This window comes from Lactuca sativa, chromosome 7 (assembly GCF_002870075.4).
Source record: "Lactuca sativa cultivar Salinas chromosome 7, Lsat_Salinas_v11, whole genome shotgun sequence".
In the NCBI taxonomy this organism is placed as follows: domain Eukaryota; kingdom Viridiplantae; phylum Streptophyta; class Magnoliopsida; order Asterales; family Asteraceae; genus Lactuca; species Lactuca sativa.
In genome coordinates, this window is record NC_056629.2 from 149291087 (window position 1) to 149304211 (window position 13125).

General features: G+C 33.3%; 2 protein-coding genes across 2 annotated transcripts; both read right to left on the minus strand.

Annotated features, from left to right (window-relative positions):
• Positions 1 to 2802: 2802 nt before the first annotated feature.
• Positions 2803 to 4030, minus strand: LOC128127455 (xyloglucan endotransglucosylase protein 1-like). Its single transcript, XM_052765927.1, has 3 exons — positions 3752 to 4030; positions 3432 to 3625; positions 2803 to 3340 (listed from the first exon to the last, which is right to left on the minus strand). Exons 1-3 carry the CDS (start codon positions 4022 to 4024, stop codon positions 2944 to 2946), a joined length of 864 nt encoding a protein of 287 aa, XP_052621887.1. The 5' UTR covers positions 4025 to 4030; the 3' UTR covers positions 2803 to 2943.
• Positions 4031 to 11649: 7619 nt separating this feature from the next.
• On the minus strand, positions 11650 to 12866 carry LOC128127348 (xyloglucan endotransglucosylase protein 1-like). The gene is made up of 3 exons (XM_052765814.1): positions 12594 to 12866; positions 12274 to 12467; positions 11650 to 12182 (listed from the first exon to the last, which is right to left on the minus strand). The coding sequence occupies exons 1-3, from the start codon at positions 12864 to 12866 to the stop codon at positions 11786 to 11788; spliced, it is 864 nt and encodes a 287-aa protein (XP_052621774.1). The 3' UTR covers positions 11650 to 11785.
• Between the last annotated feature and the right edge of the window lie 259 nt (positions 12867 to 13125).

Genomic DNA, 13125 nt, shown 5'->3' on the forward strand with positions numbered 1-13125 from the left:
ACCTCGTGGTTAGACCGATGAAAATCATCATCAGAAAGACGTTGCATTCCAAGAAGATGAAGTTGAATCAAATGAAATCATCATACCAAGTGTAGCCAATATAAACAATTATGATGATCACGAAATGTCAAGCAACGGTTTAGATAATGAAAATAATATTGATGAAGAAGGTGAAATTCATGAGGACGACAATGATGGTATTTCTGACAGCGTAGGTAGTTGTGAGTATAGTACATCGAGCAATGAAGAACAAGAGGAGGAAGAAGAAGAGGAGGAAGAAGATAATGACAAGATGCTTTCGTGTTTAATGTTTTTTTTTCAGATGAAGTTAATTTGTCATTTGGTTTAATATCATTACATAAATGAAAACTAGGAAGAAAGCCCAGGATTTGCCCCGGGATGTTTTTTGTGTTTTTTATGTCAAAATGTAAAACTATTGACTGTAAAGCCAAAGAGTATGAAAGTGGCTATAATTTTATTTTTGTTTTGTGTTTACATCATTTTTTTAAAAGGGCATTTTAGTCATTTTTGATTGCTATGTTGTTTGAGTAGGATGAAGTATACGTAAAACCCATGTTATTTTTTGTGATGAAGTATAGTTAATGTAATTAAAAATAAGTTTGTAATGAATTTGTTATTAAAGAAAATAATCTACATAGATTATATACTTTATCATGTCCGGTTAATGTAATTAAAAATAAGTTTGAAATGAATTCGTTGTTAATTATTTTTTATATACTATGTTTTCATGAAATTATACACAACTTGATTAGCACAACTGGCTTAACCGCGCCCTTTTCTAGCATAAGCATATGTTCGAGTCCGCTTGCCAACAATATCTACTTTATAATTCATTTTTACATTTTTTAGCCATTAGTTTATGACACATATTAACAATTCAAAAACATTTCATTCAAACCATATCTTACAAATTCCATTGATCATAATAATAATTCATCCATAGTATAAGAAGATTAATTAGGCATACAACATCCAAACAAATGCCGTCACAAATTAGCTACGTGTTTTGTTCGATGCCAAAACAAGCAAACGAAATCATATTCCATAGCAGAATTCCCTAGCAAATACCTACGGATGGTACTTCCATACCAATTCAACTATGAAATTGGTTTCCGTCACAAACTTCATTGCATAGTAACCACGATAATGAATTCCATAGCAGCAATACAACGGAAAGTGATTTGGTAACAAATGTCGTTGGAAAGTTGCTACAAATTTTTCTTCCATAGAACTCTCGGTAGCATAATACCAACGTATATGGAGTCAGTAGCATTTTCCCTAGCAAGTCCCATTCTCGCTACCAGAAATGAAATTTGTAGACAATGAGGTAGCAACATTGCTATGGAACGACATTTCACATCACGATCCATTGCAGATTAACAACGAAAATACATTCCATAGGGACCTTCCTAGCAAAATCACTTTTTTCTTGTAGTGTCATAAATAAGTGCGTGTCATGGTTCGCATGTCATTAAAGGGTTGTTTTCTAGTAGTGGTATTACTTTTTTATCTTTTAGTACAACTTACACCTAAAGTTACCGAGAAGTCTTTCATTATAGCAACTCCGTAATAGGAGCCCTTTCCTTTGTCTTCATAGCGACAATGTGGTTGAAAGAAAGATCAGGCTCCTCAACTCTCAATATCCCAGGTGGAAAATAATAGCCCAATCTTCTGCCACCTAAACTTAATCTTTGTTAACCACATCTCTCTATAGGCCTTCCTTCTTTCCAAGTATCTAGAAACCAATTGAAGCTTTACATGGATTCAACTTCTGTAGCATGATTGCCTTGGAAAACATGTCTACTAGATTCTTAGTACCAAGGATGTTCTTCGGGTTCCAAGTCCAATGGCTTATTGATTGTTTGATAAACCGTTACTTCATCTACACATATTTTGTTCTATCATGAATGATTAGATTCTTTGAAAGGTGAAATGCACTATGGTTTTAATAAAGTAGGACACAGTCTTTTTTGTGCCCAAATCTAAGATGAAAATTTTCAACCAGATAAGTTCTAAGTACAATTTTTTCAATTTCCATTCAGTAAGCTTCTATGGTTAATAGATGGATACTCTTTCCAAAGTTTGGATATCCAACTGATGGTTATACCCACAATGGTATACAAAAACACTATTATGGTAAGGTAACCACATAAGTTTCTTTCTTCTAAAGGTAAGGTAACCACATAAGTGCTTTTCAAGTAGCATAACAGACGCTTCATCCCTTCCTAATTACTTTTCTTGTATTTGACACTACATTACAATTAATGGTCTAGTGCATAGCGTACCATACATAAAGTTACAATTAACTGAGGCATAAGGGACTTTAGCCATTTCTTCCTTGTTTCTACATGTCTTCACAAAGATAACTTTCTATTGCTTTCCAAGAATTCATTTATTTCAAAAGTCAATAATCACACTTTTCAAATTCGGAATTCTTCGATTCAAAGTTAACATCTTCATCTATCACTCAGTCGTATGCCCATGTCTTTGTACCATAAAGTAAATGTATGTGTTTCTTTAATAAACACATTTCCCCTGTTGCACAAATATCAACCATATACACTGTTTCCTATCGAAAACAATGATAGACCACGAGGATCATTTTTTGTTGTTAATTCTACACATAACGAAATTTTTTGTTTTCAATTCTACAATGTTTTAGAAATTATAATGTTTTTACTAATGACTTTTGATTTTGACCAACTAAACTATATAATTAGATATGAACGAAAAAGATATTTCAATTATTGTAGTGTGCTGTTAGACAATGCGTTTTTAAAGTGTAAATGGAATCTTATACTTGTGTATTTATTTGTAATTTCAATTTGAATGTTTACAATGAATCAAAGAATAAATAATCATGAAGATCAGAAATCGATCAATAAAGAATAAAAAATATGGATATCAAGTTAGTAAACAGGCTTAAAGGAATCTAGAGGTCTTGCATTCCGCTGAAATACCATTGGGAAACCGTTTGTGGTCGTTGCAGTAGTTGTAGATCATGTGCTTGGTTTGCACCCATCGGATCCTATTTCGGCCAGCTGCATCAAGTCCTTGGGTACTCCATGACTGGTTATCATTTATTGAGCTTGTAGATACTGAATTGGGACCAACTTTTTTGGCATTGGCATTGAATTTCCTGTATAACGCGGTGAAAGGCGCATTAGTCCAGTCGGTCTTCACACGCCCACCTTGGGTTGCCCAGTCATCCGCGTTCCACAGGCTGGCATAAACCCTCATGGGTTGGCTCTTGGGAAATGGGACTCCAGCAGCATCATTGTTATTGAACACCCTTACTGGTATGTTATCTATTAAGAAACTGCAGAGACAAAGAGCTTTATATAGGAACAGCAGAAAAACATGAGAAAGGAAGAGAACCAATTAATGTTTATGTTGGATGCGTGACTTACATAATTCTTAGACTGTTCCATACGATGGTATAGGTGTGGAAGGCTGCAGTAGGGTCAAACCAAAGGTGGAACTGCTGTTCTTTGTTTCCTTTCCCTTGTGAATACACATTGGTGTGAATTGTGTAAGGGTTTCCCGTGGAGTTGCCCAAGAACTCGAAGTCGATCTCATCGTGACCCGCACCTTGTGATGACAACTAATGTGATTTAATACAAAGACATGGTTATTATCAGCCTTTAAAAGATTAATACAAATGAGTGATCACAATATATATATAATTCAGATATGAAATTCAAGATTGGAACCGATCGATGGTACTCACGTAGAATGTGGTGACGGTGCCAGCAGAATTGCCTGGTACTAGTTTGAGTTGCATGTCGAACCTTCCAAACAGGTACTCGTGCTTCGACTGGAAACCCGATCCAGAGTATTGGTCGAGTGAAAGTGAAAGATCCTGACCTCCATTCAGAATTTTAGCACGTTCACCCCCAAAACTGATGTCCATGTCATCGTAAAAACTCCCTGCTGATGCTGCTACTATTAGAATTGATATTAAAAGAACAACTGCACAAAGATTAGAGTTCGACTTTGCCATTATTGTTTGTATGGAGAGAGAGAGAGAGAGAGAGATGTTATGTTTGTGGGAAGTAGTACTGACATCGTTTATATATATATATATATATATATATATATATATATATATATATATATATATATATATATATATATATATATATATATATATATATATATATATATATAGGTGTGGCTACGTTGACAATTTTCAACAGGAACCATCCTTGTTACTGAAGGATGTCATGATGGCTAATGGATGCACCAATATCTATTGACGCGTGACAACTCACATTATTCTTCTGGTTCTGGACATGGGCAGGAGCGGTGGGGTTTTTTCTTTATTTTTTTCTAAACGTCTGCCAACTCAAATTTTGCAAATTTGTCATATTTGGACCGGTGGTTGACATCATAGGTAAAATACACTTGTTTTAATTGTTAATAAGTTGGGAAAATCAAATCTTTAAAAACGCATTTACAACATTTACAATCACATTTCACACTATTAAAAAACTAATTATAAATCCCTCTGTAAAAGGAACCATCTTATTGATGATAAAACCGTAGGCAAATTCCCCAAACATCTACCTTTTCATTTAAGTTGGTTACCAAATTCCTCCATTTTATCTAAAATTTTGGTTTCCCTCGGTTTCCACATTAAATGAAAGCACCACTTGTAAGGAATAAAAGATTTATAAGAATTGGATCAAACTCAACTCTATGTACATTGAATAAAGAAATATGGGAAGGAAACCTACAATCTGTTCTTTGTGATGATTTATTCTTGGTTCATTCGGAACTCTATCTATTATTATATTATGCACAATTATATTTCTTAATTGTCACATTCTTAAAACTAATTAAAAGTCATCATATATTGATTTCTTTGGAAATGTTAGGATCTTGATTGAGTTCTTGAAATTTGGCAATGAAAGTAAATTCGTCATAGGCTTTAACAAGTACATAGATGTTGTGACTGCAATATTTACTGTAGGTGTGAAATTGAAGATGATGTTTGAGGACGAGGACACTCCTTGAAGAGGGTAACTAAGAAATTTACCGTTATTTGTCTTTTTGAGTTTTTAAATGTGTTGTAATCTAAACAGCAATTTTATAGGGAAAATAATAGCAGCTAAATTTTTTTGCCTTAGTCATAACTTTTTGATGGTGATAGTTGAATATTTATATATGTTGTAGTTTTCTTCTTTAAATTTAACAGATTCATTGAAAGAAACCAAGAAAAAAATGGTATCTTGCATGTGATGAACATGTATCTACCATGTGAACATAATGGATATTCACAGAAGACCAGTTCTTTTATCTCAACTCTATAAATACGTACAAATATATTCTTAGAAAAGTAAAAACTCAAGAACTTCCCGACATGGACAATTTATTCACCATAAACCAGTTCGTTTGTACAACAATACTTACAAAGGAAATCATCACTACATAGCTCACACTCTAACGTATACACAAAATGATTTTACTGTAATCGGAAATACAAACCCTTGATAATACAGAAAACCCTAATCGAGAGTTAGAGAGAAAAGATATAGCAATCTACAGAATGCATCATATGATTGAGACGAGCCAGCTGACCAACAAGCATATATACCCGGATCATGAAAAGTGACCTGGTGGATCGACAAACTCGCATTTGCAATAAGAAACTTACACAACAACCCATGCATAATAACGTCAATACAAAAATTGACCAAACTATCCCGAAATTACAAAATGTTGTGCTTAAATAAATAAATAAATATATATATATATATATATATATATATATATATATATATATATATATATATATATATATATATATATATATATATATATATATATAACATAACCCCTTCTCAAACTTAACATTTTAATCATTTATCATAAAAATGTCAATAAGACCCAATCTTTTTGAAAATATTCATGTTGAAACGAAACTAAAGATTTTGTAAGAATGTGAGCATTGTAATCATAAGAGTCAACCTTAACAACTTCAACAATACCATTATCAGTTCTTTTTCCTAACAAAATGAACATCTACTTCAAAATGCTTCAATTTTTCATGAAAAACTAGTTTAACAGCTAATTGGATTGTAGACTCATTATCACAAAAAAAATTAACTGGAGTTAAATTTTTAAAACCAAGATCAAATAAAAATTTTAATACCCACAAAATTTCACAAATAGCAGACCCCAAAGCATGGTATTTAGATTCAGTGGAAGATCTGGACACCATACTTTGTTTCTTACTTTTCTAGGAAATAAGAGAAACTCTCCGATAAACTAAGTACCCTATTATTAGTCTTCTAGCGGTACGCACTTGGCCCAGTCAACATCAAAATATCCAACAAGATCAAAACATTATATTTATGAATAAAAACATTTTTTTCTTGGATTAGACTTTAAATACCTCGACAACCGAAAGCATTGTTCAAATGGGACTTATGAGGTTTATGCATATGTTGACTAAGAATTTGAACATCATAAGCAATATTTAGTCTAGCAACAGTTAAATAAATGAGCTTACCTATTATAAGTTTCTGAAATTCAGAAATATTAACAAAACTGTGAGAACTATATATCACAATGCTTTGGAATAACTAGATTTTTCTTGATTTAAACAGATACCACCATTAACAGACATGACCTCTATGCCTAGAAAATATTTTAATTCTCCAAAGTCTTTAATTAAAACCTGAGACTTAAGAAAATCCTTCACACAATTGATTTCACAAATACAATTGCTTGTTAAAATGATATTATCCACATATACAAGTAATATAACAAAAGTATCACCTTTTGACCAAACAAACAAAGAGTAATCATTTATGCTTTGAATAAAACTAAAACTTGAAAGAGAAGAACACATCTCATTCCATTTTCTAGGTGCATGTTTAAGCCTATATAAAGGTTTGACAAGTTTGCAAAATTTATTATCATTAATTGAGTGATATCCATTAGGCAAACTCATATAAACATCTTCAATTAAATCACCATAAAGAAAAGCATTATCAATGTCAAGTTGATAAAGACGCAAAGATTTATTAACAACTAAATTAATAACAATCCTAACAGTAACAGTCTTTTCAACTTGAGAAAATGTCTCATCATAGTCTATACCCTCTCGTTGACTATACCCTTTTGCAACAAGCCTAGCTTTGTATCTCTTAATTTCTCTATTTGATTTATATTTAATTTTATATATCCACCTACATCCAATTGGCTTTCTATGTTTAGGAAGATCAATTATTTCCCATGTAAGATTTCTATACGAAGCCTCCATTTCTTCATTCATTGCTTTGACCCAATTTAGCTCAGAAACAACCTCTTTATATGTTTTTGGTTCACATGTTTCATGTCAAACCCCCAAACCGAGAACGGCAGAAACGTTCGGGGGTGGAGGACGTCATGTACAGTATCATAACAATGCATAATAGTAAAACAAGCAACAACATCTAATGCATTAATAATATAGTTTATACATGTGTGTTCTGTGTATAGTTGTAAGACACCAAAAATATATCAAAATAAAAGACGAGTCTTGAACATGCTCCGTCTTCTCAAAACCTTGTCTAGTGTACCTGTCTACTTGTGACTTGAGAATACAGGTTATTTTGAAACAGAGAATCAACATTTAAGTTGGTGAGTTCATAAGTATTTTAGTGTCAAAAGTTCGCATTTGTTTTATGAAAAAGTTTGCAATTGTTTGATGAAAATGTTTGAATACTTCCTACAAAAATCCTATATTTCCTTTTAATAGTGATAACTGAACTGTTATAGTTTTTCCTTAAGTTTAACGGATTCATTGTAAGAAACCAAGAAAAAAATGGTATCTTGAATGGGATGAACATGTGTCTACCATGTGAACATAATGGATATCTACAAGAGAGATTGAAACTATCGTAACAAAACATAAGATTAGTCTAAAAACAACATGATATTCAATGTCGAACTGACATCTAATGGTTACGTATGTCTCAAATGTATAAATATGTACAATCATATATTGGCTATGTATCCATCCGTAAAGGGAACCATCAACCTTGGACTTCTAGTTGATTAAGGATTTAGTACAGATCATCGACAAACAGATGTGAAATCTTCCTAATTTAGCATATCTTTATCCATTTTGGTGTTAAAACTTATATGTTGAAGTCTATTTGAGCCCAATATGCAATTATTGTATTTTTATTAAGTTTTCATTTGTGCGTGCATCTTCTGTAACAAAGTTAAAATTGCAGACCTTAATTTTTAGATAAATACCTAGTAGAAAAATATCATTTAATGACACGCATTGTGTGTCATAAAAGGGTACAGATGACACGCAGATGTGTGTCAAAGAAGGCCCTGTCATCAAGGAAAACGACACACATTTATGTTTCGTAACCATACGACGCACATTTTACGACACGCAATGCGTATCATTAAAGCCCCTGCCATAAAGAAAGACGACACACATTTTTATTTGTCATAATTTTAAATATTTAAAAAATATATATTTTGCTATACATATTTAATAATTTTCAAATTGGATTACAGTTAATGTCTCAAAATATAAAATAGCATATCATATAAAAAAAGACAATCCATTTAAAAATGTATAGTATGTCAAATAACAATAATTATTCCAATGCTTAAATAAATGTAATACAAAAACTATTTCAATATATATCTTATGAATTCCCCTAACAATACACCATCTCCAATTAAGACATGTATTCAGACCAATTTACCTACTAAAAATGCAACAATTGAAACATGAGACCCAACCGATACTTCATATAGTCCGTTTGGTCCTTTATCATTCCATATTGGCCAAGTGACCTCCAAGATTCAGATGTGTTTCTTCAATCCATTTTTTGGTTGACTCTATGACACCAAAGTATGTTACACCTATTGCAAGAGATCCAGTTACCCTAGGTGTCACCTCTTTATAAAAAACAATACTCAAAAACTAATAGCAAGTGATATAATATTAAATGAATAAATGTTGCTCCTAGATTATTTTCCGCTTTCATTTGATTTACCTAAAATCCAAATCGTTGCAAATTAAATAAAACAAGATTATTAAAAAAAGCTTTCTTATTTCTTTAATGGGTTAAATAGAAGTCACAATTTTAGCTTTCATGGATTCATCTTCCAAATTATCACAACTGTTTTTAATACAAATAACATGTATAACAACCTACAAGGTTTTATCTTCTATTTCAGGATGGTAATAAAATGGAGAATCGATTTGCTAAATGGATAGTAATACCATACATTTACAAACTCCCCTACAGCAAATTTAGCAAGCAAAAGCTACTACATGAAAATAAACTATCTATAGTCTTTTTCGTAATAAAAAGCACAAACCTAATGGAAAATTAAGAACGTTAACACTAAAACACCAAAAAAAACATCAAACTAATTAAAAAGTAACAATCGGATTTTGTAACAAAAGAAAACAATTTCCAATTGCCAATTTCTAATTTCCAATCATAATCAATATTTCAAACCTAAAAAGTTAAAAAAAATATATAATATAATTAACAAGCGAATTAGTTATTACCAAGTTATTGAGGCTCACTCAGGCTTATGCGACATCAATGCTCACTCTGGTCTCTAGTAACAACCTTTACTTCGGAAAAGACAATTGCACAATGGAGGGAAGATTTTAGGCGGCCAGGTCAGAGGAGTCATGAGGGAACGAGGGTTAATGAAGAAGAAAGAGAGAATAAGATATGATGTATGTAAACAACGAGATTTAATGAACCCTAAAAACCTAAACACGAATATGTATTGTGTTCATAGGAAGGTTGGAGTTGATACCATGGTTGCAGAGCTGCAATAAGATGAAAGGGAGATCCACAACCACGAAATGCCATTAGGTTTCTTTGGTAGATGATTTTACAGAAGAAGGAGGAGACGCATCATAGACATAAAAATGACGAATGGAAGATGATTAGAGAATAAGGCGATGGGGTTTTTAATTTTTTGGGGATTTCATCCCCCCCACCCCCCTTAGTTATTTAAGGATGGGAAACGTGTGTTTTTCTACATGAAAAATTATAAAATGACATGCTTATATGGCATGCTTGTTTTGATAGGTACCCTCCATGTATTTTTTTTTTGTTACACTAATATTACAGCACGCAAAAATGCGTGTCCTAAATGCTTCAAGTTTTGGGAGAGCTGACATTATTTTTAGGGCATACAATTTTACATATCATAAATCAGTGTGTGTCATGGTTTGCATGCAATTAAAGGACTGTTTTCTAGCAGCGATAGTACTTTCTTATCTTTTTATACAACTTACACCAAAAGTTATCGGGAAGTCTTTCCTTGTAGCAACTCCGTAACTAGAGCCCTTTCCTTTATCTTCATAGCGACAATGTCGTTGAAAGAAAGATCAGGCTCCTCAACTCACAATATCCTAGTTAGGAAATGATCAACCAATCTTCCGCCACCTAAACTTAATCTTTGTTAACCACATCTCTCTATAGGCCTTCCTTCTTTCCAATTATCTTTCCAACTATCTAGTAGCCAATTGAAGCTTTACATAGATTCAACTTTTGTAACATGATTGCCTTGGAAAACATGTCTACTAGATTCTTAGTACCAAGGATCTTCTTCAGGTTCTGAGTCCAATGGCTTATTGATTGTTTGATAAAGTGGTAGTTCATCTACACATATTTTGTTCTTTCATGAATGATTAGATTCTTTGAAATGTGAAATACACTATGGTTCTAATAAAGTAGGACATAGTCCTTTTTTTTTGTCCAAATCTAATATGAAAAACTTCAACCAATAAGTTCTAAGGACAATTTTTTCAATTTCCATTCATTATGCTTCTTTAGTTAATAGATGAATACTCTTTCCAAAGTATGGATATCCAACTGATGGTTATACCCACAATGGTATACAAAAACCCTATTATGGTTTTCCCTAAATATCTAGAACCTCCCTTATCTACATCACTGAAGCCTTTTAAGACTAGTTTCTTTCTTCTAAAAGCAAAAGGAAACCACATAAGTGCTTTTCAAATAGCATAACGACCACTTCATCCCTTCCCAATTTTTTTTCTTTTATTTGACATAAAACTGCTAATGCCTCCCACTACATTACAATATAAGGTCTAGTGCATAACATATCATAGATGAAGTTACAATTAACTGCGGCATATGTGAATTTAGCCATCTCTTGCTTGTTTCTACCCGTCTTCACAAATGCAACTTTCTATTGCTTTCCAAGAATACATTTATTACAAATGTCAAAAATCACACTATTCAAATTCGGAATTCTTCATTTCAAAGTTAACATCTTCATCTATCACTCACTCACATGCCTATGTCTTTGTGTCAAAAAGTAAATGTCTGTGTTTCTTCAATAAACACATTTCCACCATTGCACAAATTTCAACCATATACAACGTTTCCAATCGAAAACAATGATAGACCACGAGCATCATTTTTTGTTGTTAATTCTACACGTAACGAAATTTGTATGCAGTGTCGAAGGAAAAAGGGTTTTAGAAATTATAATGTTTTTATTAATGACTTCTAATTTTGAGCAACTAAACTATATAATTAGAAATGAACAAAAATGACATTTCAATTATTGTAGTGTGTGTTATAGAATGTATTTTTTAAAGTGAAATTGGAATCTTATACTTGTGTATTTATTTGTAATTTCAATTTGAATGTTTACAATGAATCAAAGAATAAATAATCATCAAGATCAGAAATTGATCAATAAAAAATAAAAAATATGGATATCAAGTTAGAAAGCAGGCTTAAAGGAATCTAGAGGTCTTGCATTCTGCTGAAATACCATTGAGAAACCGTTTGCGGTCGTTGCTGTAGTTGTAGATCATGTGCTTGGTTTGCACCCATCGGATCCTGTTTCGGCCGGCTGCATCAAGTCCTTGGGTACTCCATGACTGGTTATCATTTATGGAGCTTGTAGATACTGAATTGGGACCAACTTTTTTGGCATTGGCATTGAATTTCCTGTATGACGCGGTGAAAGGCGCATTAGTCCAGTCGGTCTTCACACTCCCACCTTGGGTTGCCCAGTCATCCGCGTTCCATAGGCTGGCATACACCCTCATGGGTTGGCTCTTGGGAAATGGGACTCCAGCAGCATCATTGTTATTGAACACCCTTACTGGTATGTTATCTATCAAGAAACTGCAGAGACAAAGAGCTTTATATAGGAACAGCAGAAAAACATGAGAAAGGAAGAGAACCAATTAATGTTTATGTTGGATGCGTGACTTACATAATTCTTAGACTGTTCCATACGATGGTATAGGTGTGGAAGGCTGCAGTAGGGTCAAACCAAAGGTGGAACTGCTGTTCTTTGTTTCCTTTCCCTTGTGAATACACATTGGTGTGAATTGTGTAAGGGTTTCCCGTGGAGTTGCCCAAGAACTCGAAGTCGATCTCATCGTGACCCGCACCTTGTGATGACAACTAATGTGATTTAATACAAAGACATGGTTATTATCAGCCTTTAAAAGATTAATACAAATGAGTGATCACAATATATATATAATTCAGATATGAAATTCAAGATTGGAACCGATCGATGGTACTCACGTAGAATGTGGTGACGGTGCCAGCAGAATTGCCTGGTACTAGTTTGAGTTGCATGTCGAACCTTCCAAACAGGTACTCGTGCTTCGACTGGAAACCCGATCCAGAGTATTGGTCGAGTGAAAGTGAAAGATCCTGACCTCCATTCAGAATTTTAGCACGTTCACCCCCAAAACTGATGTCCATGTCATCGTAAAAACTCCCTGCTGATGCTGCTACTATTAGAATTGATATTAAAAGAACAACTGCACAAAGATTAGAGTTCGACTTTGCCATTATTGTTTGTAAGGAGAGAGAGAGAGAGAGAGAGAGAGAGAGAGAGAGAGAGAGAGAGAGAGAGATGTTATGTTTGTGAGAAGTAGTACTGATATCGTTTATATATGTAGGTGTGGCTACGTTGACAATTTTCAACAGGAACCATCCTTCTTACTGAAGGATGTCATGGTGGCTAATGGATGCATCAACATCTATTAACGCGTGCCAACTCACATTATTCTTCTGGACATGGGCAGGAGCGGTGGGTTTTTTTTTCTAT

Coding starts and splice junctions, on each gene's coding strand:
- LOC128127455 (XM_052765927.1), bottom strand. CDS start 4,024: ATGGCAAAGTCGAACTCTAATCTTTGTGCAGTTGTTCTTTTAATATCA. Junction 3,626..3,751: donor GCACCGTCACCACATTCTAC/GTGAGTACCATC, acceptor AAATCACATTAG/TTGTCATCACAAGGTGCGGG. Junction 3,341..3,431: donor TGGAACAGTCTAAGAATTAT/GTAAGTCACGCA, acceptor TTGTCTCTGCAG/TTTCTTAATAGATAACATAC.
- LOC128127348 (XM_052765814.1), bottom strand. CDS start 12,866: ATGGCAAAGTCGAACTCTAATCTTTGTGCAGTTGTTCTTTTAATATCA. Junction 12,468..12,593: donor GCACCGTCACCACATTCTAC/GTGAGTACCATC, acceptor AAATCACATTAG/TTGTCATCACAAGGTGCGGG. Junction 12,183..12,273: donor TGGAACAGTCTAAGAATTAT/GTAAGTCACGCA, acceptor TTGTCTCTGCAG/TTTCTTGATAGATAACATAC.